At 40.3% G+C, this 26,663-nt stretch overlaps 1 protein-coding gene across 1 annotated transcript; it reads left to right on the top strand.

Moving 5' to 3' along the window:
* The first annotated feature begins 225 nt into the window (after positions 1-225).
* Positions 226-26,317, top strand: ppp2r5cb (protein phosphatase 2, regulatory subunit B', gamma b). Its single transcript, XM_018696039.2, is given in 17 exon segments — positions 226-347; positions 899-958; positions 4,506-4,671; positions 15,654-15,853; positions 18,929-19,039; positions 19,170-19,262; positions 19,351-19,481; positions 19,598-19,657; positions 19,798-19,906; positions 20,030-20,083; positions 20,736-20,906; positions 21,023-21,088; positions 21,090-21,151; positions 21,264-21,365; positions 21,631-21,703; positions 21,993-22,109; positions 23,148-26,317. Coding segments are annotated over 17 exon segments (1,737 nt in total). The 5' UTR covers positions 226-320; the 3' UTR covers positions 23,283-26,317.
* The last annotated feature ends 346 nt before the right edge of the window (positions 26,318-26,663 follow it).

Below are 26,663 nucleotides of genomic sequence, written 5' to 3'. Positions count from 1 at the left end.
TTAAAGCCCTCATCATTTGAATATCCTTGCTTTATTATGGGATAAGATCTTAAGTGGAAAGACGGAGAAGATAGAGCCAGTCGAATATATTTCGTGCCTGTGGTCTCGTATGTTTTAATACCAGCTATAACCAGCAGAGGGCGCCCTCCTCCCTTCAATGCTCAGTGTGTCAATCTGAGACGTTAGAGTCAGCTGACTGACAGCAGCCAATCACAGAGTGAGGACAGGCTGAACCGCCTTGCAGTGTGGTGCCCTGAGAGTTGTCAAGGGTTTGGTAGTGGAGTATCCGAGAGGGGAGCAAGGGCGGCTACGGTTGTACAATGCCGAATAAAACGAAAAAAGACAAGGTGAGTTTGAATATTACCAAAAGGTAATGGCGGTAGTGAATAAAGTATGCGTGAGGTGCATTTCGGTGTTTTTTATTGATAAACCGGCCTCATAACAAGACATTTAGCTATCAGCGCAGTGTCCCATCACATTAACGTTAGCCAACCAGCAGTCATCACCAGCTAGCCGCTATCCTGCCAATATGTTAGCACTTTGTACGTTATGTTGACTTATTTAAATAACGCGCTGTTATGCAGAAGTAAGATATTATACTTTGAACGCATATGCTTCCCCAGACAACCTGTGTTTGTTTTTAGGTATAAATATAAGTACCTCGTATCTTTTTAAGGCTGAAATCCGGGATCGTGTGAATGGTATTGACAGTGAACGTTTGCTAGCTAGCAGGAGACCAGTGTGTTCAAACAGGAGTGAGAGACTGGGTGGGCAGGCATGCTATATTTAGCTAGGATTTGTGCACGGCTGCATTTACCGATAGACTGCTTATTGGTGCTGTCAACCTGCTTATGCGCGAATGCCAAGTTGACTTAAGTACTTAAACTTTTTCTTTCAGGAGTGCTCTAAGTCTGGCAAAGTGGGCAAGAGTGGAGGACAGGAGAATTCAGAGCATGAGGTAGGCTAAACCAGGACACCTTATTATACAATTACTGGAGGACATTAGGTTAGTCCCTTGTCTGACACAAGTTCAAATTGATGGTGATCGGTGATCCACTGACACTGCATTGTCACTGTTAGACAATTGGGTGCATTATCAGTGAGATAATGAATCATCAGGCCCAAGCCCTGCATTATCAGTATTCACTGCAGTCCTAAGCTACGGTGCTGGTGAAGGTCTAGACATGATGATGCTCAGGTAGGATAAGATCATGGCCTCTGAGCCATAATGTATTCAACCCATGATGGAAAGAAAGGTGGCATGGCAGAAATTTTGTATCCCATTACTTTTTATTCTACACCAAACATTTATCTCATTTCAATTACAATTTATAAATGGCACTGTGGCTGCAGTAACTGGAATTTCTGTACAAATTTATGCAATCTACTACAATAGCCCCCACTAATTACAAAGCTTAAAGTTTGCATTTTTCATTGAAACAGTCAGAGTGCTGTTGATACTACTTTGGTAATTTTTTAGGCTGTCTAACCCAGATGCTGTGTAGTTTTACACCTAATCAATGAGTCCTGAGTAGAACCTCACTTCTGTTGTCAAGTGCTTGCCCCTGCCTTCTCCCATGAGACAGGTGGGGAGGTGGTTCACCTGTCATGTAGTAAAGTGGGCAGTCATATAGAGGATGGGTAGTGCCCTATGGTGCGAAGGGACAAACAGTTGACTACTATTGGCCTCAAGTTTCTTCATGTAGCAAGCCATAGAGGTTTTTGACCCTTCAATCACAGCTTTTGTCATAAATCATCATATGTTGCTCCCATACTAATATTCAGTATGTGTCAGATTCCAACCATAGTGACAAATATTAGTATACCTTACTCATGATGTCTTGTAACAGCTGTAAGCCAGTGTAGTGAAAGAAGAATCACAGGTTTAGACACCTGCTTGGTTGAGGAGCCAGTGGCACAAAGCAACTCTCAGTAGAATCTCTCCTTTAAATCAGAATTTCATAAAGATACCATGTTTCACACTCCTCCCCTCTGGTATCGGATACAGACAAACAACCTGTAAAAAAAACATGCTTTGGAAAAAGTTTCATTCCATCTGCCATCACAGCTTTAAATAATCTCAGTAGAAGGTAGAAGTGCTCATTTGTTGTGGTGTTTTTGTCTATGTGAACAAATAACATTTGTTAAATGTGCATACAGACTGTGAAAACAAATTTCCCCTTGGGGACCATAAAGTATGAATCTGAATCTGAATCTGAATCTAGATGTAATATGCTGTTGATCTTTGGTTAGTTTGTTATCTGTTGGTGACTACAGTGTTCACTGATAGGACTGAGTTGTACCTGCATCACAGTTGTCCCTTCACTGACTCATGCTGCTGTTTGTTGTTAACCAGGTGCTAAATTATTTGTAAATGACATCAGTTTAAGGCACCAGCCAGTCAGTTCAGAGGCTTTACCATTATTTGAATTGCATTAAAAATAATAGGCTTTCATTCAAAACACTTTATTTGTATTAGTATACTTTACAAATAATTTCTAATACTGCTGCCATGTGAAATTGTTGATTTTTATAATTTTTGTTGATATTGGATATAATTGAAGGTAGTATTAAAGAAATACGTGCCTTTGTGCTTTTGTCATAAGCCTGCTATCCAGAAACCACATGTATTAAAAGCTAATGCATAACCTGCCAAGGTGCGCAATGAAACAATTAAACAGTAATATGGTGTGACTTGCCTTTGGCTTACATTTGGAGTGGGTAACATCTGGGAGAGCCAAAGGGTACCCCCAGCCCTCATTACAAACTGTTAAACACTGTGTTGGTCCTGTAATAGCACAACCATCTGGTGTGAATCATTATGTCAGATTATTACGCTGCAGGGTCATATACAGTATCTGTAAAAGAATATGAGGGCTTTCAGTGGGACCAGGTGCACAGCATGGCCTTAATGCTTTTTCCTCACGATATTCCTTTAGTCCAAGTGAAAATGCACCTGTTAACAAATGCAACAAACATCAGAATTAAGTCAAACTTCTTCCATGACCTCAGCTATCACCACATCTAAACATCACTGAACTATTCTGGAAAGATTTCATCATCTTCCTTTGTTCTTCAAAGAACTTTAGGCTTTCTTTTTCACGGTTAGTCTGAAATCTTGATGCACTCCTTTCAGGTCTGGTGTGACAGCTTACATCTGTTAATGCTGTTTGAAAAGCAAAAGGTGGTGCCCCTCTTTACTGGACATTTAATATTCATGTTGTTCAGGCTGCTCACCATCTGTTTGTATTGTATTGAATGCTGTTATGCACAGTCCAATTCACTGTAATAAAAATGCACACTTGTCAGTTGTCTGTTCCCTATTTTGGAAACCAAATGTATTTGATTTAAATGTCACTTTAATATATATTATACTCTTAGCCTTAATGCTTATTGGTTATAAGGAATTTAGATATATGTACCTGCCCCATTGACCCTTTGAAGTCATTGTTTTAAGCTGTGGTTTCAGCCTCCTGCCTGTCTCTTGCTGGGTAATAATCCTACATGTAGTTGTGTGTCAGCAGCCATGTAGCAGATCTGCTAATGCACTGACCTTGTGTCAAATTGAAAACGCTGGGCTCCAAGCAGTTGTTATTACCACCCCCTGCCATTTCTTTTGATTGAAGGGAGTCTGTATACTGTGATGTATAGGAACGCTTTCTCAATTGCTTTCACGGTAACAAACAACTGCAAGGAAGTACATTCAAAGCATTAGATAAAATAATAAAATCATAGATGACAGATGTTTCTACTTTGGCTTAACGAATTTACAAGTAGAGAGTTAATTCCTCTTCATTCATCTTTGTGTTTCATTAGTACGTAATCTAGTTCATAATAGAGGCCAGCTCAGCTTTATTTCCCACTTTACTCGACAGCTTTCTGGTGGCCCAGCCTAAGCTCCTGTCTTGTACCGCTGCACACTGTGGCCAACTTTAGCTGGGTCTTAAATGAATTTGATAAATCCCCTGTGACTCATACTGACACAGCTCCACAGCTGCATCTGGTGAAATAAGCTCTGTACCATCAGGTGTGTGTTGATGAATGGATGCCAGCAGGCAGGTGGGACTAGCTGTGGGAAACTTGCCATATTCAGTTGATCAGGATTATTTTCAGCCTTTCAAGCCTCTCAGATTTTTTTAAGTCTTCATAAACACAACTGGATGGCTTAATGAGTGGACCCATAATGGTTTGTTTTTTCTGTGTGAGCTTGAAGCATTCCTAGATAAATGTACTGTTTATATATAGTGTCTGTACATTTGGTTAAGTGATGTTTATGACCATAGTTACATAATGCAGTGCATTGTTCATTGAGCAAATGCTGACATAACGTATATAATTAAAATACCTGTCTTAACATATGGCAGTCAGACTGCTTAGCTGGTGGCTACGTGCACACAGTTTTATCAGATTCCACAGAAATATTGCCTTTCACAGTCTGCACCACTGTCTAGCATGTGCTTGCTCTTACCTCACTGTCACTAATGTGGGTTTTTCTCTTGTTTCAGCAGAGCTCAAACAGGAAGGCTAGCAATAGTGTTCCTCCCACCACTCAGTTGCTGAAGGGGAAACCGCCAGGTTCCCAGACACCTGTCAAAAAGGACAAGAGGCAGAGCTCCTCCCGCTTCAGCTTGAGCAACAACAGAGAGCTGCAGAAACTGCCTGCTTTCAAAGGTATTTATCTGTACAACAACTTAATCCTGTCACCTAATCACATAATGGACTAATGACCCAGTACGCCAGGTTTTGGAGCTGTTGCATAAACCTAAATACATATACAAAAGCATTGATTTGTGCTATTGTTTCCAGGCTGGAATGTGTTGCATATGGTTGAGGAATTGTAGACAAATTACCTTTTGGCAAAAGTAATGTTTTGAAGCCTGTATTCAGTGAGTTGTGCACAGAGCAGAACTTTCCTTGAGGCAGGTGGGGAAAATACATGAGTTGGCTGCTTGAGTTTATTATGTAAGTAGTCTTGACAAAGATAAGCGCAAGCTTCACAGACAAAAGCTGACTTACGCACGCACACACTCAGTTATTTACTCACTATTTTCACACTGAAATGTCTATGAACATCCCCTGCTGCATCACCCTCATTTTAATACCAAGCTGAGCATGACATTACGCAATACATGGAAACAAACAGAGGACGTACATGGCATGGACTTTGCGCTGGATTTAACCCAAGTGTCTATATTTAGTGGTAATCCAGAGATAAAGCTTTAATTCCATGGTCCTTGTGTTTCAGGATGTTGCCAGTGTCCAGATAAGCAATGTCTGGCAGCTATACTACTATCCCTTCCTTCTTCTTCCCCTTGTAGAAGAAAAATTGGTGGATCTTTGCAGATGTATATTGACGTTTACTTTAATGTCTAAGCCGGCATCAGATGGAAAAGCAAAGAGTGAGAGACAGTGTTGTTAGGCCTCTGGGCATATTGTCTGTGTTTCTGGGTATGCATGCATGACTACACACAACAATGCTGTCTGCTGCCTTTTCCCAGCTAACTGTCTAACTTGGTGTTGTACCAAAAACAAACAGCTATGATTGCATTATGGGATATTAAGTACATGTGCAAATAAACAGTTTTGGCTTTCTTTGACACTCTTTTATCCTGAATGCCTTACTTCCAGTGAGAATCTCACAAACAAAGGCTGCATACCTCTTTGGAGAAAATTTGCAGTTTTATTTCTGTGTGGAAGAATTAGCTAACGGGACAAAGTGAAGTAACTATCTGTGACTGCAGGCAACAGCAGCTGTTGTGTTACTGTGTACCATTTGGTCTTTTCTGTAAGATTAGAATTAATGGACAAAAAAGGAGTCAGCTCTACCACAAACTATACCTGTATCTTAATCTTGGTTAACCATTACCCTTGTGCTGTATCAAGCATAATTTAATTTCTGATAAAGGCTGCTTACTTCCCACCCCAATGAGAGCTTTGATAACATTCTGCAAAACATTATCCCACAGTGGCCCAGTAGATGTTATCACTCACTCCTGTCCAAACAGGCTCCTCGCTTGGCCTGTTTTCATTCCAGGCATGTTCACCACCTCCTGATGGAAACACATGTCCGTGAGCCTGTCCTGCAGAGACACAAGGTTGAGGCAAGACTGAAAAACCCTGACTAGGAACAGGCCTTTCTCATGATTTCATCCCAAAACCAAGAGTATTTGTTGTGACTCCAGAGTACATTTTCAGCTTCCAAGTTTTGCATTTGTTAGCACAACACATTTTATAAGGCTTTACCAAAGCACACAAATCAGGAATTTTGTGTTTTGCATAAATGCTTGCTGCAGATACTCTGATTGCAGAAAGTAAAGAGGAGACAATGCTCTACATGTGCCCGTTTATTTCCTTGTAGTCTTATTTCAAGTATAAACATATTTGCCAAAAAGCACAGAACAACAGTTGTTGCCTCTGTATGTGTTCCCTTCTAAAGCAGGAGCTGTCCTGCATGAAGCCTCTGCCTCACAGGGTTTGTCGCCATCTGCTGGCCAAAATGTAGTTAGACTAATTCTGGTTAACTGCAAGGAACATTTTTACTGTCAAGATAGAAATATATTGTAATATGTCCCTTAATATTGTAGCTGTAAAAAACTCCAGAAGGTAAAACAATTTTACCTGTTGAACAGGAGGTAAAATTGAGTTTGCTAACTCCTCCTCCTTTGTCAGTGGGCATTAGTTTAATGCTTTTTTTTTCTTATTTAAAAAGTGACCCAGTATTTCAAGTTACTGGTTGTAAGTTGAAATGCGCAGAGTTGTTTAGGATGCAGGAAGATGAGACCTTGGCTTTTAAGGGTAGTTGACAGGAATATATCACATTTTCCATATTCCCCAAAATATGCAGCTGTCTTGAGCTATCAACTTATCACAGATATGTTCTCCACCAAAGGAAGAGAAAGATAAAACGTAGCTGTCATTTGAAGGAATATGAAAGTTTTCAGGAAATGGTCTCTGTGTTGCATCAGTTACTACAGAAGTTACATCACTTACTATAGAAATAATATTGTTTGCTTAGACAGTGAGTGTATTTTATTGTTTGCTTAACATGTGTTAGACTCATACGGGTAAGTGCCACATATTCAGTCAGACTTAATGTTAACGCTTAATGTTATTCCATCTTTGTAAAGTCTTTTTATCTTTTTAACAGCCAGAGTAAAACCTAAAAAAGCTTTTTAGTGCTTAGCAGGGTAGAAAAGTTTCATGTGACACTGAAACCCGCAGGTATATTTTAATGTGGTAATGTGATACTTAAAGCAGGATGCAGAGGCCAAGGCAGGTTTCAGGGAAGGATTTCCTCTACCACTCCCGCAGGTGGTAGAGGAAAAGACTCCCAGATCTCATGAAAATGACAGTCCCAAAGTAATGAATGAGTCCCAAAGTAAAAGTCCCAATATAACGGCAGCCAAGAATATGTTGTTCTTTTATATTTTCAGTCTTTATGTGAAAGTAATACATACGGCATAATAATAACATGGCATCTCTCTTTGAATGGATCATTTACTATAGAGTGCAGAGCAGTATAGAGAACAGATAAATGAGAATTGATCGAGCTTACGGATAGAGCTGCATTTCTGTCTTTGGAAGCTGCTTAAGGGGAAAATGAGGTTCAGCTACTGTTAAAAGAGCTTGTGTCCTCAGCTGCGTCGATTGGTCTCTTTCTCCAAATAGATTCGAGCCTTAAGCGCATATTACTGAGGGCCATGACATTGAAAATCAGCAGACCTGTAAATGAACCACTCAGCTGTATATTTTAAGATGGCCTGCTGCTATCAATGATGAATATACAGAGAAAGCTTGGCTATAACACAGGCAGGCACACTCTCCATCCCATCCAGTACCGGCTCATGATGCCTCACAAGTTCACTCTCTTTCCACGGCCAGAAATAGCACAGACACAGCTAAAAGCACAAGCCTTATGAATGCATGTTCCAAAAGAGTGTTTGGAGAGTATTTGTAACAAGTGGGTGTATTTAGTCTTGTCTTGTCTCAGTCAGAACAACAGATCTTTAGATGGGAGGTTGCCCCATGACTAGGGAACAGAATGGCAAGAAAGGGCCCTTTATACACTCAGATTAGACTCTGCTGCTGTAATACCCCATTATTATATATATTAGGACCAGCCAGACTTGATGTTAGAGTTCTGTTGCAGTGCTAAATTGCGTTTGGTGACTAGATCATTAAATTTGGCATGTACTCATTCTCATTTGTACAATGTAGCCTAGTTTAAGACATTCGAGGTCTGCATCCTGTTGACAAACAGAGAGGGCTGCTTTACAGGCTCTTGCCACTATAGAAAAAGCAAACATGAACCAAACCAGAAAACTGGGAGGGTTTAATACAAATGTGACATCCCGACTTGAACCACCCCAACACCTCCTACACCTCTAAAGCAGAAGTAGAAACCCACAGGGAGGAGCTCTGACACGCTATTATCTGTTGAGACAGTGGTGCATTTTTTGCATACACATTATATAAAGTAACTGTGGACAATAGTGAATTTTTGACCTAAAAAACACTGCTTTGATTGGAAAACTGTAAATGTCCTCCAACTATATTATATAAATGTACTTCTATCCTGTCCTATTTAAGTCCTACTTACAGCTACATCTACTAGACAGATATGAATTGTATATTAAATGTATAACCTGATTTCATTGCATTTTGCACAGTCATAGCAAATGGAGAAAAAATGAATGTGCATATTAATCATTAAGTTATTTGCACGTCACCTTAATATAATTTGTGTCAAAAGTGTCAAAAATCATTGTAAAAAAAATTATTTATAATTTTTTTAAAAGTGTGCATTTTTTTCTTTAATTGTGAGATCATGCACTTCACAAAAAGGAAGCATGCACTCAGGCCTGTATATGCTACAAGCTCTTTGTTCACATAGAAAATGTGTGCAAATTATCCTTGTTGGTTATAAAATTCTAATCCTCAAGGGGTAAGCAGAGCCTGATTGCACAGGAACTGACTTTATCTCTAGTAGTATCTGACTTACTATTTTTCATGGAGTTCCTTTTCAAAAATTTGTGATACAGTAAACAGCAAATGTCAGCAAATTACAAATTTTAGACTATATGCTTTCCCACTATACATAATACATTCCATTTGCATGGTATTTAGTGGGGGATACAAAAGCCATTAGTTGAATCATTATGCAACTCATTACACCTTGTCTGTGTGTGTGTCTATGTATGCCCATTATCCTCGTAGCATGATGACACATAAAGTACACATGGGGATTTGTAATAGTACATGTCATGATGTAAGTGCAGTGGTTGGATGCAAACTATGACTCAACTGTACTGTGTAGTAGGATGCAATGGTTACAGATTTTAGAGTGTAACGTTTGAGTCGGTGAAAAATTATTATGTTACTAGTTTAGGATTTATCTACTGATATGCCATTGCTGTATTTGAGGGGCTTGTTTAATTGCACATTGTTTGTGAGTATCATTTTGCTGCATTTAATTATCTGTGTCACTGTAGATGTGCCCTTTACAGTGCAGGCTTTTGTCCCCAGTGCTGCGGAGACAGACCAGAGTGCTGCTCACTGCATATGCACATCCTGTGTTGCTCACATTGAGACTTCCTGCCTTCCTGTTTCTCTGTCACATACACCTGGGTTCAGGCTGCGCTCCTGGAGAGCCATCTGTCATGCAAAAACAGGCACGCACATACACACACACATACACACAGACAGCATACAGACGGTCACAGAAGTAAAAAGGTTTTTATCTGATGAAACAATGTCAGGCAGTCTCCTGTCTTGTCATATAAAACCTCAGCCCTCAGTTGATGTCTTGTTTTTCTGTCACATCCTGGAGCTGTTTTATATTAAGCAAAAACATGTCTTAACTAGTTCTTTGGCTTGCATGCTTAATACTTGCGGTTTCATGTGTTATTTTTTAGTATATTGAACTTTTTGTGTTAGACGTGAGTGTCAAATCAGTTGTGGTATTGAGGTCTGTTGTTGGGTGTGTGAAGAATCACCTGACCTCTCCTCTGATTCTTATAAACAGCCTACATGTTGGATGGGAAAGTGTGTTTCCCAGTCTTGTTCTTGCATTTATATACATTTCAAAACAGGCTAAATTGATTTAGACTCTGTAGCTTGTGCTTTAAAACTCTTGACAGATGTAGCGGCTCTCGCTCCAATCACAGTAACAGTCCCACCCCTTTCCCCTCAGCCCACCAGCCAATCCCTTCCCTCATGTTTATTTATTCTGACAGCTAGCCCATGTGATTGGAGCTAGCCAACCGAGCGGCTGCAGTGGGGGATGACATCACTAACTAGCTGGTTCCCTCCAGCAGCAGGGGAGCTTCATTTTCTGCTCTGAGTGTTCGTGCTAAAATGGAGGCTGGCTCCTCGCCTTAGCCTGGGCTGCCCTCTTCTCCCCCGTCTCCTGCCTCAGCTCACTGATGTTGGCATGTACTAGAGCTACTAGTGGGATGGTTCTGGATGCACCGAGCTCCAATGGGCCTTTCCAGCCTGTGGCCCTCATGCATTTTAGAGGTGAGAATAGGAAATTTACCTCCTCTGCTGCTCTGTGTTTGTGGGTTTCAAGGGGCGATGGGCAAAAATGTTGTTGTCATTTAGTAACTGCAGCTGCTGATTTGGATTTTGTAGAAGAAAATATCTGTGCCAGATTACTTTTTTAAAAGTTACTGCAAGAGACTGAGAGCATTTATCTTCTTAGTGTTGGTGGCGTGAGTATTTTTGGAAGAGGAAGCGGGGGATTGTGTTTGTATGTCAACGAGGAAGGGTTTTGCCAAGACATTGCATAGCTTAGCCTCAGTCAGGGAGGGAGGGCAAGAGACTGAGAAGGAGTGCTAGTTTTGAGTCTCCCATCCCCCATCAAGCCTGCTGATGTCATAGGAAGTGAGGTCAAAGCTTGTTGTCACTTTGTGTGTGTGTATTTTGTTGTATTGTATATTGGCATGTGGTGTCATTTGATGTGTAAGTTGAAATGCTCTCCTTGTTGTTGCTGAGTCTCCAGTAGGCTGCTGAGTTATTGTCTAAGGAGGCAAGCTTGAAGCTGGGACCTACACCAAGTGTACTGGGTTGTGCACAGAAAACAGAAACTGACTCTAAGTAAATACTAAGAGTGTGTCAAAATATGTGTTGAAGTGTAACAAATGCAAGGCTAGTGTTTGTTTGTATATTACTTTCTTTACAATATACTTTTCTTCAAAAACCTATGTGGCAGAGTTCATTTAACCTACGACCCTACTGTAGCACACACATGCTACTGCAAGATGTTAGTCATGTTGTGACTTGCCGTTGAAATGGTCTCTTCACATTTAAAAGCAAAGAGATACTTGTAGCCAAATAATAGCAGATAGCCACCTGTCCCAGTTACTACTGACACTGACACTTTGTACAAATTATTTTCCAGTGGTGCCACTTTATTAATCAGCTCATCATATATTCAGCAGTAGACGTTGCAGGATTGGAGATTTGTATATGAGAGCAATTTGTTTCCATGACTGGTTTCCTGTGTGCAAGCTGGAGCCTTTAGATGAGTAAAGGTTATTTGCCCATCCATGCAGAGAGGTGTGTGTGATGCATGCAGTTGCACAGCATGTCTCTTAATATTTTAGGCCTGTTCAGAAACCCTAGTGCTGTTGTGTAACAGGAGCTGTTGGGCCTCTTGACACTCAGGGGATGTTGAAATGAAGTACTCATGGACCCATGTTTCAGCTTGTGAGTAACCGGTACAAACCTTCCAGAACCTATGAGTTCCCTCACTGAGGATTTAAAAGCATCACAGTAAAACAGGTGAATACCTCTGCCTTCAGGAGTTGTCCTGCTTAGCGTCAAAAAGGGGCTTAATACTTTTTTATAGGCACTGTATGTGCTAAAGAAGGAGTAGGCTGAGTGACAGTGCAGTAATGGACACAGAAAGCGGTCGATGGGTTTTTCCCCAGAAAAGTTACATAGCTCAGTGATAACTGTTTCACTGTTTTAAACTACAGCTTGTTGGTAAGGAAGACAGAATTCAAGCATATACTATACTGTACCTTACATAAACAGAGTGCAGAAACATAAAACAGATCCCTATTAGGGTTCTCTATGGATGTGATAGCCAAAGCTCAAGGGTGAAATAAATTGCCAGCTGTTTAACCTTTTTATGCAGTCAATTATATTCTGTTTGTGGCCAGCAGTTTGAATAGAAGTATGATAGAAGTTACTGAAGAGCCACTTACAGACTTGTCACTATTCTACACAGTGTCTGAATATAAACTCAGAAGTGTTCTGTAATCACTTGGCTTGACTCCTTGTTCCAAAGTACCGTGCTGCAGAGGCAAGTCCTACAGGCTGATATATACTCACAGAACAAGATGTATGACGCCTCACCCAGCACTTCAGGAAGTTCAAGTTTAAATGCTTTTTTAGAAGCAGAAGGTCAATAAATAAGCAAAACATATAACATTTACAGGTAGCTCACCGGTAGCTCCTCTTCATGTTATGTGTTGAATACCAGCTGTGCTACTGTGACTCACAAATATGGAGGTGTAGGGAAAGTCCGTCTCATGATATTGTCAACCCAGGTTGAATTTCTAGTCTGTGTGGGAGTTTGCATAACCCACAGTTATGGATGTCTTAGAATTGATTTATTTAACCAGTGCCAAATAATTACATTTTTGACTGCTATCATCCCTTATGTTGGTAACCGTGCTGCAGAGGCAATATTCAGAAGAGGGCTGCACAGACAATGCTGCAAATTAATAATTACAGACTACTGTTTGTAGTTATTTCTGTGATCACTGAATGGATAAATGTTGGATAGTTTTCCATGTCACCTGAAAGTTTTGAACATATCTGTGAGATGAACAAAGTTTCATAATTGTTTCTCAAGACAGTTTAATGTTCTTTGTGCTAAAGGCAGATTATACAAGCGATTACAAAATGTCAGTTAAACTGAAGATATCAGGAAGGGCAGGCTATGGCTATATAGATGGGTGCGCATACACATGCGAGTCATGTGAGTGTGTTTTAGTGTATGTAGAGACACTATTATGTATCGGTTTCCTGTCACTCACAGAAATTTGGAAATTGCTTTGTAGGTTTCTAGAGTTAGTACAGAGGGTTTGTTAACTGCTGTGTTGTTTGTGTTTGTGGTAAACGTGTCTTAACATTCTGGGGTTAGCTGCACTTACATGAGGTTGTGTGGTGCACGCCTCCAAGTAACACAACCTCCTTTTTGTCTGCATAACATGCAGCAGTGCTTGCTACAGAGAAGCCATATTACCCAGATACACCACTTCACTGGAACCTGAGTTTTGCCTTAGGATGCTGCCTCATTTGATGTGCCTGTCACTAGTTGTTACTCTCTGATTTTGGCCTTGTTTGTTTTGTATGTGATGTTAGGTTACAGTAATCTGACTTATGGCATCCACAGGCTGATCATACAGGTTTCTGTATTTCCTAACCTGTAATACTTGTGTTGAGACTGTCAACCTGATTTTGTTTGTCTTTTTATTATAAGGCCAGTTGCCTAATTACCTTAACATTTATTTTTGTGGTTTGACTTTAGGATGTGTTTTGCAGAAGCATCTTGAGCAGCCCCAACACGCCTGCATTTCTACCTTTTATTAATTGTGAAGTTGTAGAAAGTATTGACTAATTGTGTTGGAGTGTATTGTATTTTCCCAGTCAATATTATCCATGTTTTACAAGGTTAGTTTGGCTGTCACATCTATTGGCTGCAGCTGATGGCCTCAGTAAATCAGCAGCATATGATTCCAGTGTTATAGCAGAGCAGCAGCAGCAGCCTGCATGCATCTCCTGATAATCAGTGGTCAACCCCCCTGGTCCAAAGTCCTATCTCGGTCCGCAGTCACCATGGCGACATACAGTACACATGGCGATTGTTAATGAGGAGACGAGACTGACTCATAAATCACAGGCTGTGATGAACAAATTATTACTGCCCCATAGGAAGGATTTATAAGGTGACATTTAGTCTTAAGTCACTAATACTCATGTTGGGTGAAAATGAATGAGCACCATTGCATTTCTTTTTGGTTTCAGGGTATATTTTGTAGCCTGTTAAGAATCTGACCAACTGAGGTAGACTGATTTGCAGGAGAAGCTTGTGTCTGTTTCTTACAGGCTGCTAATGACATTCTGTGGATTTGAGAGCAAAATTGTTCTTCTCTTAGTGGAAGTACTGTGTCCCATTGCAGTACTGACATCATGATAGAGTATACAGTATTGCTGCTTAGTGCAATACACAGATTGATTATAGTAATGATGTCCTATGTGGCCATCCTAAAAAAAAGCCATACCTCAGTTATACTGCAGCTGCCTGAGTGCTGGCAAGAACAAGAGGGAGAGCCTACATTGTAGCTCATGTCAAATCCCTGTAATGGTTTTAGCATAGTACTAAAGTTCTTGTTTATAAAGCACTACATGGCCTTACACCTTATTCGTGTGAAACATTTTTGATGTCGGGAAAACCCCACCAGTCCCCTAGGAGCAGACTTTGTAACAGCTTCAAAATGCAGGAAAAAAATCTGTGGCTGGTTGTCTATTTAGCTTCTGTGTGCCTGGTTGTTGGCTCTGCCTCTGTATCAATATTTGAGGGTTGAAGAAAATCTCAATGTATTTTAACCTAAGCTCTTGCAGGCCATTTGAGTTTTTTCATTTTTTTCTCATTGCATAATTAATGGTTTATTTAATTGATTGTATATTGTGTTGAGTGAGAGTGTTTTCATCATTTGTACTGATAATAGATTTTTGTGATGCAGCTGTTGTATGGTGATAATTCATGCACACTGGCACAGAATGAAGATTGGCTCATTGACAGCAAGTGTGCAGTAGCTACAAAAACATGTAATGATTTTTAAATTGCAAGTTAATGATTGTACATGGGCAGGTGTGGCCCTGTGTTCCTGGAGGCTTACTTAGATCTCATGCATCATTGATGTAGTGGTGACACTGTGTTTGAAAGGCTAAATTATTGATTTATGAAGTCTTTAAATTAAGTCTCTGCATGTCACCACATGAACTCTGCAGTAGCAGCAAAATACAGTTGTACTGAACCTGAAAAACCTGAAGCTAGAGGGGGGACTGGAGGAGGAAGAAAACAAAGTAAAACCTTTTGAACAATGATTTTTGGAAATTATTACCATGGCAACCAAAAAAGCTCATACAAGTCATTAAAACAACAAGTAGAGATTACATTGACTACTTTTGCCTTGTCTGTGAAAGACAAGAGTCTGGTGTTACAGCATCATGCATGTGATTTGATAATTGTAGAACTTTTTCCTGTATCATTTGTTCTAGTTTTGGATTACTTATGTCAAGCATGTGGCCTGTATAGTGTTTCAAAACATTCAAAACATTGACATGACTTGTCCTTAAAGATAAAGGCTGATCTCAGCAACAGTCCCCTCATGCATACACTTTTATCCATGGTGATGATAATGGGATAAAACATGGTTGAGAATGACTGGCAAACTATGTTTCTCAGATACAGTGCTGTTAACACGAATGCACAATGGCATCTCACTGCTGTTTTATTTGCCGTTAAATAGGATTAACACTCTGTTTTATAAAGAGACTCTGTTCCTATGTGATAAAAGCGAAATCACACAAAGACTCCTGTTGATTCCCATCTTTCTTCAATGTCTGTCTTGTAGATGTTCCCCCTGCAGAGCAGGAGAAACTGTTCATCCAGAAGTTGCGGCAGTGCTGCGTCCTCTTCGATTTTGTGTCAGACCCACTGAGTGACCTGAAATGGAAGGAGGTGAAACGGGCAGCGCTGAGCGAGATGGTGGAGTACATCACCCACAACAGGAACGTAATCACCGAACCGATCTACCCAGAGGTGGTTCACATGGTCAGTATTAAAACGGAACGAATGAGCGATTTGGATTTGTCATGACATTTGACATTCACATCATATGTATTTATTTTGATCTATGAAATGTTCCCTTACAGAAAATGTAATTAAACTTGTCTAATAGCTCGAGTAGTGAACATACTAAGGTCAATTATCTGAATGCCGTTCATTATTCAACCCCAGCTGAGGCTTAAGGTCCCTGTATTTAAGGCAGTGCAGTTGCTCGTGGCTCTCTCCTGATGTTCACACAGTATGGACTAAATATGCTGCTGGTGCAGGATAGTGAGTTTCAGATTAATGAGTGGAAGGTGCAGTTAATACGCTGCTGTTTTTAAATGGTGTTTTAAAGTCGCCCTAAATTTAATCTAATGAAATGAAAACTATTTTGAGAGGTTATGAGTTATATTTCACTCTGCAGTCTAGCTTATCATTAGTTTTACTTGTGTTTAGATCCTGGGCACGATCCTTAATAATAGAGGTAATGTGTCTTGAATAGTGAATCACAACATGGCTTTTAGTCAGCAAGCAATAGGTTGCCTCCCTTTATCTTATGTCTGGACCTGTCATGTACAGAGAAACCTTTGGTGTGTCTCTTAGATTGTAAAATTAATGTCCTTACAGATACAGAAATTTCCATGTAACAAATCTTGTTTTTTTCTTCAATCCATAGTTATCTCTTTAAGTACTGTTTTGATGGATTTTATTGTCTCATTGCATCTCAGAATACTTTTTTCTGAAGTTCATGTCATTCATTGAGTTCATTTATCACATCATCACTGTTTTCCAAAACTGAGGGCCTGAGGGTTTTCCCCGCCAGCAGTACTTACTGACTTCAGACCCATTTAGTCTTTAGTTTTTGGCTTCTCGCTAAGTCATAGGAAACTCACATGAGCATCACTGACCTCAGTTTGACCCCAAAGATGTGTATCACATAAACCTGAATCTAGTGTTATCCTATAAATCATTGGTAAACCATTAAGTGACCAATTTATTTTTGTTTCCCTGAAGTGTTCTCTTAGTGATGTTTGTTTAAAGATTCTTCACTCATTTAAGGTCAGTAAATCTAAACTGTCTGTTGTTTCTTAGTCTGAACATGTTCATTCAGTGGGGCTATAGTCAGTGTGGCTGTCACTGAGCTTCTACTGTATATTTATTAGAAATGTGTCCCTCTGAGGTTGTGGCCTGGATGTGTTCATGGTGCCAGGTTTGCTTTCCCAAGCCAAATTAAAAGGCCTTTGATGTTAATCAAAGCCCTGCCTCAATGCCACATGGTAAACTGCAGATGATCAAGGTGCAAATTTCCCTCCATCCTCCTCATCGAGGCTTTATTTGATCAATGCAGCAGAAAATGCAACAGAGCTGCCAAATCAGCATGAAAATATACTCTTATTCCTGGCAGCCCCTTTCCCCTGCCCCCTTAAAGACAAGCACTCTTTGAAGTCCACTGATGGCTTTCATCATCAAAGTATGGAGATTGACACGACAGACTCCTTTATAGCCATAAAGAGTGTATTCTTATGTTAAGGCTATATTATTTTCTCCCATAAGCCCTTGTTCTTTCGGAGCTTGTTTGATGCCTCAGCGTTGAAGCTTTAGAACAATATTTTGGCTGACCTCTGGATGACACAACACTGGTTGCTCCATTAGTCCCATTCTCTGGGGGGAAGTAAGAAATGGTTTCTGCTAAGAATATAAACATGATGGTGAGCGAGTGTTTCGACCTCTGGTCGACTGCAATCTCTAGGGGCTGTCTTAAGTGTGCTGTCTGGAAAGTGATAATAGACTCCAAGGGAAACTAGATGGATGCTTCCCAGTTTGGGGAATGGTATTGTCAGGGAAACAGGCTCTTATCACAGAGTAGCACAAGAGGGAATATTCAGCCATTAATCCCAAATTTCATTCATTCTTTTTCATTAAGAAAATACACAATTTTCTCATTAAATGGTTTGAAGGCAGATTTATATTGTATTTCTATAGACTTGTTTATTGAAGCAGTTTTGTGGAGTCGTAAATAAGAGATCTCATTTTTACTAGGCAATTGAGTAGTTCCCAAAAAGCAAATAAAATGTAGTGATAAATTAGTTTGCATAGCTACTGAACACTGTACCTGTGTGTGTGTGTGTGTTTTTACATGCATTTTTACTGTGGTCTGTGCAGTAAAATAACCAGCACATCTCACTCTATTCCAGCATAGAAGGGTTGCTTGACAGAGCTGCAATGACTTTTTTTGGCAGTCAGTTGCATCACAACCTATTGATTATTTGTCTTTATTTATTATTGAATGCTGTGTGTGATGGACTACAGAATTCCCCATTCAGTTTCATTATTTCAGCTGTCAGATGTGTTTGAGAAACAAACACTCAGGCATTGGTTGTCAGAGTGGCAGTCAGAGTAGGCAAGCTTAACAACATAAGGTAATGTTTACTAGGGTTTGGTAATAGCAGCTTTTACTCTTGCAGTACAAAAAAGTGATTGTAAGTCAATGCATAATGCAGGTAAAAGGAAGTGTGTATTAAAACACACACTAATGATGCTCAATCACCTTTTAGGCATCTTGTGTAACTGGTGAATAAAAGGCTAATGTCTGCTGCCTCCTGTGTGCACATTCAGTTTCTGTAGAGGCTGTGCCTTCCTCAGATCACACACATAATCCATCTACCAGCAACAACTGCCAGACTTAAGTTTGAAGTGCTTTTCTTCACTGATACTTGTTCATTTATAATTTTACCAAGTGTTAACAGGAATGGAACTGTATTTTAGATGCTTTTCATTATATTTTAGTCTCTTTCATTTGCTTTGGGCAGTACACTTCATACTTATTGCTATTTGATATCAAGCTGATGCTGGACTAGAAGACATAACACAATCAGGATATTACATCAACAAAAGCATAATCAGATGACTTACTTTTTTTGCCCCTTTTCAGGTACACTCCTTTGGATACCAGGGTTTGAAGAGAATTTGACGTGTTGTCCAGTGATTCCACTGTAATATTCTTATGTATAATGTACAGTAACATTTTTTTTTCAGTCGAGTGTTGAACTAACTTACCTCTCTCTGTCTGTTCCCCAGTTTGCTGTGAATATGTTTAGAACATTGCCGCCATCCTCCAACCCCACGGGTGCTGAGTTTGACCCAGAGGAAGATGAGCCCACGCTAGAGGCTGCATGGCCACATCTACAGGTACAGCCCACACAAAAAGAAGCACAGACTCACTTGGACAGTATCTTGCTCATTTACTGAAAAACTGATGAAAATAAATCCATTCAGCTGTTACTTTCAAGTCTTTGAACCTCTTACTTTTATTCCACAGCTCGTCTATGAATTCTTCCTTCGGTTCTTAGAGTCACCTGACTTTCAACCAAACATAGCCAAAAAGTATATTGACCAGAGGTTTGTAATGCAGGTGAGCACATATTGATGCAAGTTTGTGTGTCACTAAATGTTTTTTGTAGATATATATTAGTGTGTAAATAAACTTTTCTTGTGCACAGCTCTTAGAACTGTTTGACAGTGAAGACCCCAGGGAAAGAGATTTTTTAAAGACCACCCTGCATCGCATCTATGGGAAGTTCCTAGGCCTGCGAGCATACATTAGGAAACAGATTAATAACATATTTTATAGGTGAGTGAGTATTTAAATTAGATACATTACTGGCACTCGTGTTGTTTTTGTGGATAATGAAGTTGTTTGTTAAACCACCACAGTGAACCCACATGTTTCTGATTGCTATTTTTCAGGTTCATTTATGAGACCGAACATCATAATGGAATAGCAGAATTACTGGAAATTTTAGGCAGGTAAGAAGTACTTTTACTTTTGGTTCATTTCCAGTAATAATGTATAAAGGTAATGTAATGTTTCTAGAGCCAGTTGAAGTGGAGCTTCTATGTACAACTACAGCACTTATTTCCCTAATGACCCACCCTTCTCTTTACAGCATAATCAATGGATTTGCATTACCATTGAAAGAAGAGCACAAGATATTCCTACTGAAAGTTCTGCTGCCTTTACACAAAGTCAAGTCACTTAGTGTCTATCACCCACAGGTAACTATTTTGTCAATGTTGCATTATGCTTTGCTCTGCCATAAACAAGACGCTATAACATCAGTGTTCATAATACTTAAGTTTTGTTAGAAGTAGAAAAATAACATTGTTTTTCTTCCATAGCTGGCCTACTGTGTGGTACAGTTCTTAGAAAAGGATAGCACCCTCACAGAACCGGTAAGATTTGATTTATTAACGTTGTAATGTGGTTAATATTGTTGATTGGATTACCCTTCAATATCCTTTCTGTGCAAGATAAAACTCTGGTAGCAACCTCAGGACTCCCTTGCCTCAGTTGTGCTTTGTGTATGTTAAGTTGTAATTTGATTTGTCAGGTGCTCATGAACAGTGTGTTTGGCTGGCCACGAAAAATCTGGCCAGCCAAAGACAGCAGTCCTTTTATTATGTCTTGAAGAACAGAGGGAATACACTTGAATTATTTTGATGAAAGTAAAAGGGGATAAACAGAGAGAAAGTAAGATGTAGGCCATTTCCTTGCTGAGCCTGTGTGATTTCAGAACAATAGATAAGAAAACAAACTTTGAATCCACTAAAATCTGATAAAGTCTCCAATCCTGGGAGACAAGTACAATGATATACAAACACAGTATATACATAGCTGCTTGTGCTTTATCTCCCTGAATATGTTGCCTGCTGTGTTATTGAACTTTTTATAAATGCTAGCCCTTGTAGTCACAGCAGATTATTAGTTGGATTATTAGTTGGCAGATTATTAGTTGGACAGATCAGCTGTCCAAACACTCTTCATTAATAAGCCTGTTGTTGTGCTTGTGCATGCATTTCTGTATGTGTGTCTGTGTGCGCGCAGACGGTGATGGCTTTGTTAAAGTACTGGCCAAAGACCCACAGTCCAAAAGAGGTGATGTTCCTCAATGAGCTGGAGGAGATCCTGGACGTTATTGAACCTTCAGAGTTTGTCAAAGTCATGGAGCCCCTCTTCAGACAGCTGGCCAAGTGTGTGTCCAGCCCACACTTTCAGGTCTGCCGTTTATTCCCTTACACAGATGCATGTTTTAGTATATTTCTTTTTCTTTTTTTTTAATCAAAAGTTGTCTGTGTACATATGTAACCTGTTACGAACTCATGTGTCATTAGGTGGCAGAGCGAGCTCTGTACTACTGGAACAATGAGTACATCATGAGCCTGATCAGTGACAACGCCTGCCAAGATCCTGCCAATCATGTTCCCAGCCCTCTACCGCAACTCCAAGACCCATTGGAACAAGTGAGTCACAACACTGGCTTCTCCCTCTGTCTGTCTGTGTCTGACTGATGATGGATTGCGATAAGTAAGTACGCAAGTCAAGTGACCCGTGGTAATCTGTGTGCGTCTGTAGGACCATCCACGGGCTGATCTACAATGCTCTGAAACTCTTCATGGAGATGAACCAGAAGCTGTTTGATGACTGCACCCAACAGTTCAGGGCAGAGAAAAGCAAGTAAGTCACAAACAAGACGTCACAGCTGACTTTCCAGTGCAGCTACAGCTCTCATGGTCTTACAACCCTGCTACACACAGCACTGAAAGCATCACACAAACATCATTGGGAGTGGAAAAAATGACAAAGCGCATAAGTCAACCAGAAACGTAAACTGAAACCACAAACTCCGAAAGGCTTTGAACTTAACAGATTTGTGATGTTAGAGTATGATGAGTAAATATTTCCTTTTGAATGATTTTGTCTATTTTATCTGGTGTCCCAGAGAGAAAGCCAAATGGAAAGAGAGAGAAGAAGCTTGGCTGAAGATTGAGAATTTAGCAAAGTCAAACCCACAGGTGAGCAAAGAGATTTTATTTTTTAACCATTCTATTAATACTGCACACATCTGACATACTGACTGATATATTTCATGATCGCCTCATTGACTGTATTCTTGTACAACAATATTATGTTTCTGTCATCACAATGAACACCCAGTGCATTGCAACAAGGTGATTCAATTGCACTTGTCCAATTGCAGCCTTAGAGTCTGCACCATACATCAATGTAACCCAAATATGCCAGTTTGGCAGAAGTTATAGGGTGTGTTTCCATTTTACATTTCCTTTTCTTCTCCCTGTACAGTTTCTGATGTACGTTGACTCAGTAGGCTCAGGCAGTCCAATGGACATGGAGACAGATGGACCGCTGCTAGACGACGTCAACATGCTAAAGAAAACAGTAGAGGAGGAAGCAACACAGGTGAGGAGTGGTGTGTCAGTATGTATTGTCGCAGTGAATGTAGTCATGTCTATCTGAGGAAGATTAGAGTCCAGGATATAGTGTGGCTGCCTTGTGTAAAGCTATAATTTAATGTGCTTTAAGTGGTTATTCTGTATATTTCTAATTAAAATACATTTAGAAAATTTGCTCACTATTTTTTTTCCCTAGGTTGTAGAAATGCAGCTATGCTTTATATATTTTCTTTATATATTTCTGCTATAGCTCAGCTGGCTTTTTTCAGTCAATTCTAAGAGAATAATTCTCATTTAATATTTACATTACCATGATTGCCATTAATTGGACTTTAAAGTTTGCCTTTCAAACACAATGACGATTATTTCATAATAAGGATTGGAAGCTGGCTCACGCTTTTGAGTCAATGTTGTGTCTGGAAAGCATACAGATATCCAGCTATTTATATGTGGTAGGACACCAAACTAAATTCATTTTGTTGCCAGCCACAGGTCAAAAATTGAAGCCTATTTCAGGTAATGTTAGACACCAGCAAGAAAAACAGTCTCCCTCACTCCATCCCATAAATAATTTCTTTTGTCAAGATGATTATTCAAGCCTAAGAGACATGGGTCACGTGATTCACAAAGTATCATCCCAGCTGTCTTCCAACAGAGGACAAACCAGGATTTTTTGCGTCAAACTAATTTGTTTCCCTGTGCATGTGATCATGCTCTTTTTTCCCTTTTTTCTTTTTTCAACTTTCACATTGCAGAAAGAGGTTTGCTGATGTTGGCAACTTTGCTTTGGATGTGCAGCCTTAGTGCGACATGCAGATCAGACTTTTTTTTGTTGAAACTGTGAGAGCAAGGGTGCATGAGAAGGCTGATGTGTTTTTGTTTGTCTTGGATTTCAGAGGTAGAAAAATGAGAACGATAAATATCACACTTTTCTGTTTCCCATGGCAGGCATAAGTTAAATGTCTGCAATCAAATCAGGGCAGGAGTTGCATATCATTGGTGAATGTTTCCAATCCCTCTCTGTCCTCTGTCTCCATGTGTCCAGATCCAAAAAGATCAGCGAAGAGAGCGCCCACTGATGCGAAGGAAATCAGAACTCCCCAAGGACATCTCCACTGTCACGGCCTTGGAGTTGCACCGGAGGGCCGAGGAAATGCTGACAACGCACGACGGCCACTAAGAGACCACCCTGGATCCACCATAAACCAGCAGCAGCAGCAGCAGAAGCATCCACAGAGGAACCACAAAGCCCACAGAGGGCCCGCACAACAACAGAACTCTGGTATCTCAGTCCAGCCCAGCACAACACAGAACTGAACTAGTCCCAGCTCCACCTGACACAGAAAATGTCTAAAGCCACACATCTAAGCCCCCTGGTTCAGCTTTTTCTGGACAAGCGGTGCTTGGTCCTTACTGATCCCCTCCTCCTTCCCCATCTCTCCATACCCCCTCACCCCCCAACACTGGTTGTTGTCCAGCAGAGACATATGTGGCGCTGGACCGTCCCGCATGACCACAACACGCACGTGAACTTCACCCAAGATACTGTACTGTTGTTATGGCTTCTTCTCCCTTTTTTTTCCCCTCTTCCTGTCCTTGTGTTTTCGAGGTGCTGTGCTGCCCCCTTCTGGTCATTTCTCTCAGGTGTTCTGTTTGTGTGTGTGTGTGTGTGTGTGTGTGTGTGCGTGCGTGCGTGCGTGCGTGTGGCGCGCCGCGTGCCGCGTGCCCCTGTGTCCGTGTGTGTGTGAGAGTGTGTGAGTGTCTGTGTGTGAACTGTCTTCTCTTCTTGCCTTTTCTTTATAGATGTCAGGTGCTTGTACAAATAATATATGAGCCCCCAACTGTAACCTCCATGGAGGACTTCTTTGGTTTAATCAAAACAAAAAAGCATCAATTAATGAGAAAATGTCAGTTGTCTCTATATATTTAATATTAGCTATTTTTCTCATAACATTTTAACTAGACAGCTGTTTATATTTTTTCCTACATAGTATTTTACGCGCTCTTCTGAAAGTAAAACATACTTCCTATCTGTACAACTGTTCTGTTCGGAGCTTACTATTTTTTCTCCGTTCATTTTCCATTAGCTGTGAAGATTCATTGATCATTCTGTTAATCAGGACAGGGTCGCCGGGGACTCGCCAGTAGTGTGTCTGGATTTAAAGCATTGCAGCACAGCTCTGTTCATTAGACAGCGCTGGCCTGACAGAGGTCCAGGTCCAGATCTTTGTTCCTTGTGTAGAAGCCTAGTTTTGGTGCCAATTTCTCTCTCTAATTTAGTTGCTTTCTTAAAAAATGATCCTTTTAATTCTGTAGGGCAATAAGTTAACACGGGTTGTGGTGTGTGTTTGTGGCTCAAGCAGATGAGTTTGTTATTATTACCTTTTTTTTTTTTTAGCTCTGTTTGCTTGGTCCTTCGGACGAGTCCAGCTCAAGCCCGTTTTGCTGCACCAGTTACGTGAGAGGGGATTGTGGGATTTATTTTTGGTTCCCCCCCCTGTTCACATCCAGCCATTGTAAGAGTGTGTTTAACATGGTCATAGCAATGTCATAGCATTCAGTACAAGTCAGTGTCATTCATGTGAGGCTTATGAGAGGTCAGAGAGATGTAGTCGCTCATCTGGGATTTACACAATGTTGCTGTGTGTTGAGTGAAGTCAAACAGGGGCAGATACTGTGCTGATAGTGATCGCTTTTTCTACTCTTCTCAAGCAAGACCCTTTTATTTATAAAACACTTGTTAGAGATTAGACTCTGTCATAGATGAGATGTGTTTGGTTTGCAGAGGTCAAACATAAGCCTTTCTTTTCACAGTGCCTTTTATAGTCTAAGAGGATATTTGCTCAACTGAGAATCGAGTAGTAGCATTAACAGAAATGCCAGAACATTAAGAATTTAGTTTCCAAAAAAAAAAAAAAAAAGATGCATTCAAGTCTGTACTCGGCACACCTTGAGCCACTCGGACTCCAGCACATGCCTTGTTGAAGCTACATAGTCCATTTTGTAGTTAAAAGCTTGAGAGGAGAAGCAGAGTGGTCGCCCCAAACCACTTCGTCAATGAAGCACTTCCTGATAAAACTTGAAAGAAAATAGAAAACACAACTGAAAAAAACTAACTAGTAAAGAATTGAAATCTGTGATGCTGTCTGTCTTGGTGTGTGGGGTCACCTCCCCTGGGCGCCTGTTGATAAGAGCTAGCCTCCACAGGAGAGGAAATCACCTACCATCGTAACTTTTCCATTCTGTGCCCCCGCTGTCCCATTCCACTTTAGATTTGTACCATTATTTGACCCCCTGCCCCTCCCACCTACCCCTCCCCGTTGAAAGCCTATGACTAGGGCTCATTATTTGGACATCTGTTTGATCTGCTTCTGGATGCTTGCAAAGTTCTTTTTGTTGTGGTTTTACTCTTCCTTTGCCTGCAGAACCTCTTGTCAGTGTTTCAACTGAATGTGCAAATTGTAAATAATACTGCAGTCACACTGTTCTGTTGTCTCCATGTTTGTCTTGAAGAGCAACATTCACCAAAGGCTTTTACAAAAACCTCATCCCCCTCTAACCTGGGTATTACAGTGGATCTGATGAAAGGAAAGTGATTCCATCCCTTCAGTACTCTGCATCCTCTGATTGTTGGTTGTCTGGTTTGCCATGCAGTGCAGCAGCAGCACAGTGTTAGCGTCCTATTGGTGACTGTTGTTCTTCTCAAAATGGCTTTAATATTGGCTTCTTTGGAGCTCTCTTCATCTTACATAAGCTTTGTTTTCTTTTTCTTTGAAAAGAATGATTATTGCAAGTGTCCTTTAGTATACGTCTCATACTAAATGGCTTCATCTAATATTGTACATATAATGTACTTTTATTTTATGTTATAACTATTATTAAATGGTAGATTTCATATTTTGTACAAAATACCCTGTGTACAGAATACAGAGGTTATTAGCAACTGCAGACAGTTGGTATGTGGCACAGACTTCAACACATGTGACTATTTACATTTAGAAACCGAATAGAATTTGGATAGTTTTTTATCTACTTGTAATCCAACATCTTTTCCGTTTTTTGTTTTCCACCTCCAAACATGTGTTGAGATCCTACATACATGAGCTTTTTGTGTGTGCTTTTATCCAAATCTCAAGTGGTGTACATCTATCTATATACAGCAAATAAAGAGAACATGTGAGTTTTATATTTTCATCCTAAAAAAAAAACCAAAAAGCCGTTTTGTGAGTCATTATTAATTTCATTCAAGCTGTCTGTTTCCTCCTTGCAGCGCTCTTGATGGACACCAGTCCACCTCCGGCCCAGAAGGCCTATAAGATGGTTATTAATCAAACAACCACATGTTTCTTTCTGGAGAGGTTCAGCTTTATGATGTAGAAAAGTAAAAACCATCCCTCGTACTTGCAGTCCACCCTCTTAAAACCCCTGAGATGTATAGAGATGTATTTGTATTCTTTCTCCACAGTCACTTGATGATACTTACACCTGTGAAGCTGCTGATGGTGTTAGCACCCACAAGTGTTGTGTCAAAGGCAGACGACGCTCTACAGAAGCCGCTGGA

This window comes from Lates calcarifer, linkage group LG7_1 (genome assembly GCF_001640805.2).
Source record: "Lates calcarifer isolate ASB-BC8 linkage group LG7_1, TLL_Latcal_v3, whole genome shotgun sequence".
Lineage (NCBI taxonomy): Eukaryota > Metazoa > Chordata > Actinopteri > Centropomidae > Lates > Lates calcarifer.
The sequence above is the reverse complement of the archived record's forward strand: the minus strand, read 5'-3'. Positions and strand labels throughout refer to the sequence as shown.